We start from the raw sequence: 2,853 nt of genomic DNA, 5'->3' as shown, positions 1-2,853 counted from the left end.
CACATTGCATCGTATACTCGGCCCCGCGTGTGCGCTGATATGGCTGCGGCAAACAGGAGGCGGAGGGGAGCGCCACCCACTGGAAATGTGCATGGAACAAAAAAAGCAAAAAAACAAAACAAAACAAAAAAAGAAAACACCCTTTCGAACACAGAAGAGAGGTTGGCCCACAGGGACGACAAGGAAACTGGGCGCAGAAATGGTGCGTGTCGCCCCTGCCAAAGTGTGCGTGCGCGTGCGCTTGCTTCTCAGCACACGCCATGGGCGGCAAGGGCAGCAGCGAGCAGCAGCAGCAGCAAGGCGGGACGCACAAACGGAGTGGAAATGACACTGAGATCCGCAGAATTGGCCATGACTTCCCCAGTGGTGCCGTTTCGCGTGGCTGCAGTTGCCCTCGGCGTTGCATCAGCGCCGCTAGCGGAAGGGGTGGGGCCGGGCGCGTCGGATTCGTCTTGAGAGGTTGAGGGCGTTTGCGTCCGTCCGGATTCATGTGGCTGGTGGGCTGCCGCCCCCGGGGCCGCACCGCCATCCGCGCGTTTCGCTGCGGTTGGAGCGTCGTTTGCACCCCCGCCCCCACTGGCAGCACCATTTGCGGCGGTCGGATGTCCATCGCCAGCGTCTTGCAGAGCCCTTTCGCCACCCGCCCCCGGAGCCCTTTCGGCAGGTGCAGGCACTTGCGTTGTGGGAGCTGGGCCCTCGCGCTGTTCTCCCTCACGGCGTTGGGGCTCTCCTCCGCCCTCCCGGTGTATCGCCACCTCGTCTTTCGCCTCCTCTCCCGGCAAAGCCTCCTCCACAACTTCCTCACCGCACTCCTCAGGCGCATCATTTACCTCCCCACGTAAAAATCCACGGGACGCGGGATCGCGACAACTCAGCATGACATATGGATCGCTGCTCGAATCAGTAAAAGACGTGTCGCCTTTATTCGCCTTCAGCCACCGCTTATACAACATGCCGTCCTCATCCGTCGTGCAGTTCATCGTGAACGTTGTGGTCTTTGCTGTGGATGCAGGAGGTTTCCCACAACATTTGGTGTTCTTGTAGTAAACTGCAACCCAGGCGCAGAGGTAGTGCCTCGGATCTTCCATTTTTCCACTCAATCCCATGGAGTCATCCACAGTTATTCCACACTTCTCCCATTTTTGCTCGCCAGGAACACGCCAACTTGCCTTTCTGTCCGCACCCGCACACGACACCTGCACACTCACCACCTTCTTGGCCGTTGGCTTCGCCCCACACACGAGGGAGCAGCAGCCGCAGAGCAGCGCGAGAATCGCCAGGGCGCACACCGCACGACGCCGCACCGTCGCCATTGCCATCTGTCGTGGTGTTAGCGGTGATAGTAGCAGCAGAGTCGCTGGAGGCAGTGAGCTGATATCTGTGAGGGAGCGGGAATGAAGAAAGAAACAAGAGGGGAATAGGCAGCGGTGGAGGTAGTAAAGAGCACGGCAGAGAGGGAGCCGCAAAGTAAAGAAAAGGCGGCAGACCGCCGAGCCCATGCTGCAGGAGGTGGGAGCAGCGCCCCGCAGCCAGCACCGCCGCACGCCCCGCAACGAAGGAGAGTGAGTCACTCTGTGCGTTCTCCTGCTCTCTCGCCTCCCCTCCGCCATGGCCGCGGAAGGAAACGGCAGCAGCCTCCGAAAAACGCGGCACGGTGCAGGCACCGACCGCGAAAGGACCACCCACACCCGCGGCATTGCGCGCATCGTGGGGGCGCGTGTTTGTGTCGGCCTGCAGGTGCGCAACGAAAAAGAAAAGAAAAGAGGGAGAAAAAATTTGTGGGAGTCAGTGCGGCAGTGCGCTCCTCCAAAAGGCTTGAAATGTGAGGAAGACCGCAGCTCAAAAAGAAGCAACACGCCTGCCAACGCCGTGCCCCGCTTCAAAAACTGCGGAGCCTTCCCATCGCCAGCCTCTGCTGCGCACCACGGCACGCCCCGCATGGCCTTCCCGCGCGCCCCCTGCACCTCGCGACAGCACAGAGGAGCACACAGCAGCTAGCCGCCGGCAATAGCCACACCGACGCAGCCGCTTCAGTCTGCCGGCATCTTCCCACAGTGGCATGCGATGGCGGTGGGAACCAGTCGTGCCGGACAAAAAAAAAGACGCTCAAAAGCAACCCCAGGAGCCGCGCACCGTCAACCTTCTCCGTGCCAGCAGGCACGAGGAGCGCCGTGGCCACAGAGCCATGCGCCCCAACCTTCGCACTACTCCCACAGCCGCAGCAGCGGAGCCAGAAGGCAGCACTACACACCTTGTCGCACACAACCAACCAAAAACGAACAGGAGAAGCGAAGGGTAATTCAAGACAAAAAGGCAAAGAAACACACATCAGCAACCGCTGCAACGACGCTTGCCGCCACCCCTCAGCGCAGGCAGCCGCACTCCCTTGCATATATATATATATATATGGGCGGTGACGGGAGTTACCTCCTGCCAAATCATTTTTTAGTCCGCAGAGTTCCCAAAAAAGGGCACATGCCCAACACACAGATATCGCTTTTCTCACGAATGGTGAGCAAAAAAAAGCAAAAATATTATTTTCCGTATTTCAAAAGGCAAAGAGGGGTAGTGCAGAGAGTGCGCAGATTATTATTACTACTCTCTTTATTGCGGCCTGAGTGCGGAGCCCCTTTGGGAGCGCAGTTGTATATCATTCCCCCTCCGCACTTTGTTTGCGCCCGACCGCTGCCGCTGCGGCCCAAGCAGGTGGTATCACCACTGCGGCGATGGTCACCGCCAGAAGCACAAAGCCACTGAAGCCAATAGCCAAAGCAGCCGCACGCACTGACGTCGCTTCCGACTTGCGCGCCACCTCCAGTTTCTTTGGATGCTGCCGCTGCTGTCCAATCCCGT

At 59.1% G+C, this 2,853-nt stretch overlaps 2 protein-coding genes across 2 annotated transcripts, besides 1 other annotated feature; both read right to left on the bottom strand.

Moving 5' to 3' along the window:
• Positions 1 to 95: 95 nt before the first annotated feature.
• Positions 96 to 137: a microsatellite.
• A 111-nt stretch (positions 138 to 248) lies between these two features.
• TraAM80_10111 (mucin-like glycoprotein) lies at positions 249 to 1,499 on the bottom strand (the record flags this gene model as incomplete). Its single annotated transcript, XM_029386757.1, has 1 exon — positions 249 to 1,499. The coding sequence occupies one exon, from the start codon at positions 1,497 to 1,499 to the stop codon at positions 249 to 251; it is 1,251 nt and encodes a 416-aa protein (XP_029233385.1).
• A 380-nt stretch (positions 1,500 to 1,879) lies between these two features.
• On the bottom strand, positions 1,880 to 2,392 carry TraAM80_10110 (uncharacterized protein; the record flags this gene model as incomplete). The annotated part of the gene is made up of 1 exon (XM_029386756.1): positions 1,880 to 2,392. One exon carries the CDS (start codon positions 2,390 to 2,392, stop codon positions 1,880 to 1,882), a length of 513 nt encoding a protein of 170 aa, XP_029233384.1.
• Between the last annotated feature and the right edge of the window lie 461 nt (positions 2,393 to 2,853).

The sequence above is a fragment of the Trypanosoma rangeli genome (assembly GCF_003719475.1).
Source record: "Trypanosoma rangeli strain AM80 chromosome Unknown Tra_15.4_contig_00796, whole genome shotgun sequence".
NCBI lineage: Eukaryota > Euglenozoa > Kinetoplastea > Trypanosomatida > Trypanosomatidae > Trypanosoma > Trypanosoma rangeli.
Note: the sequence above shows the minus strand (reverse complement) of the source record. Positions and strands in the feature narration are given on the sequence as shown.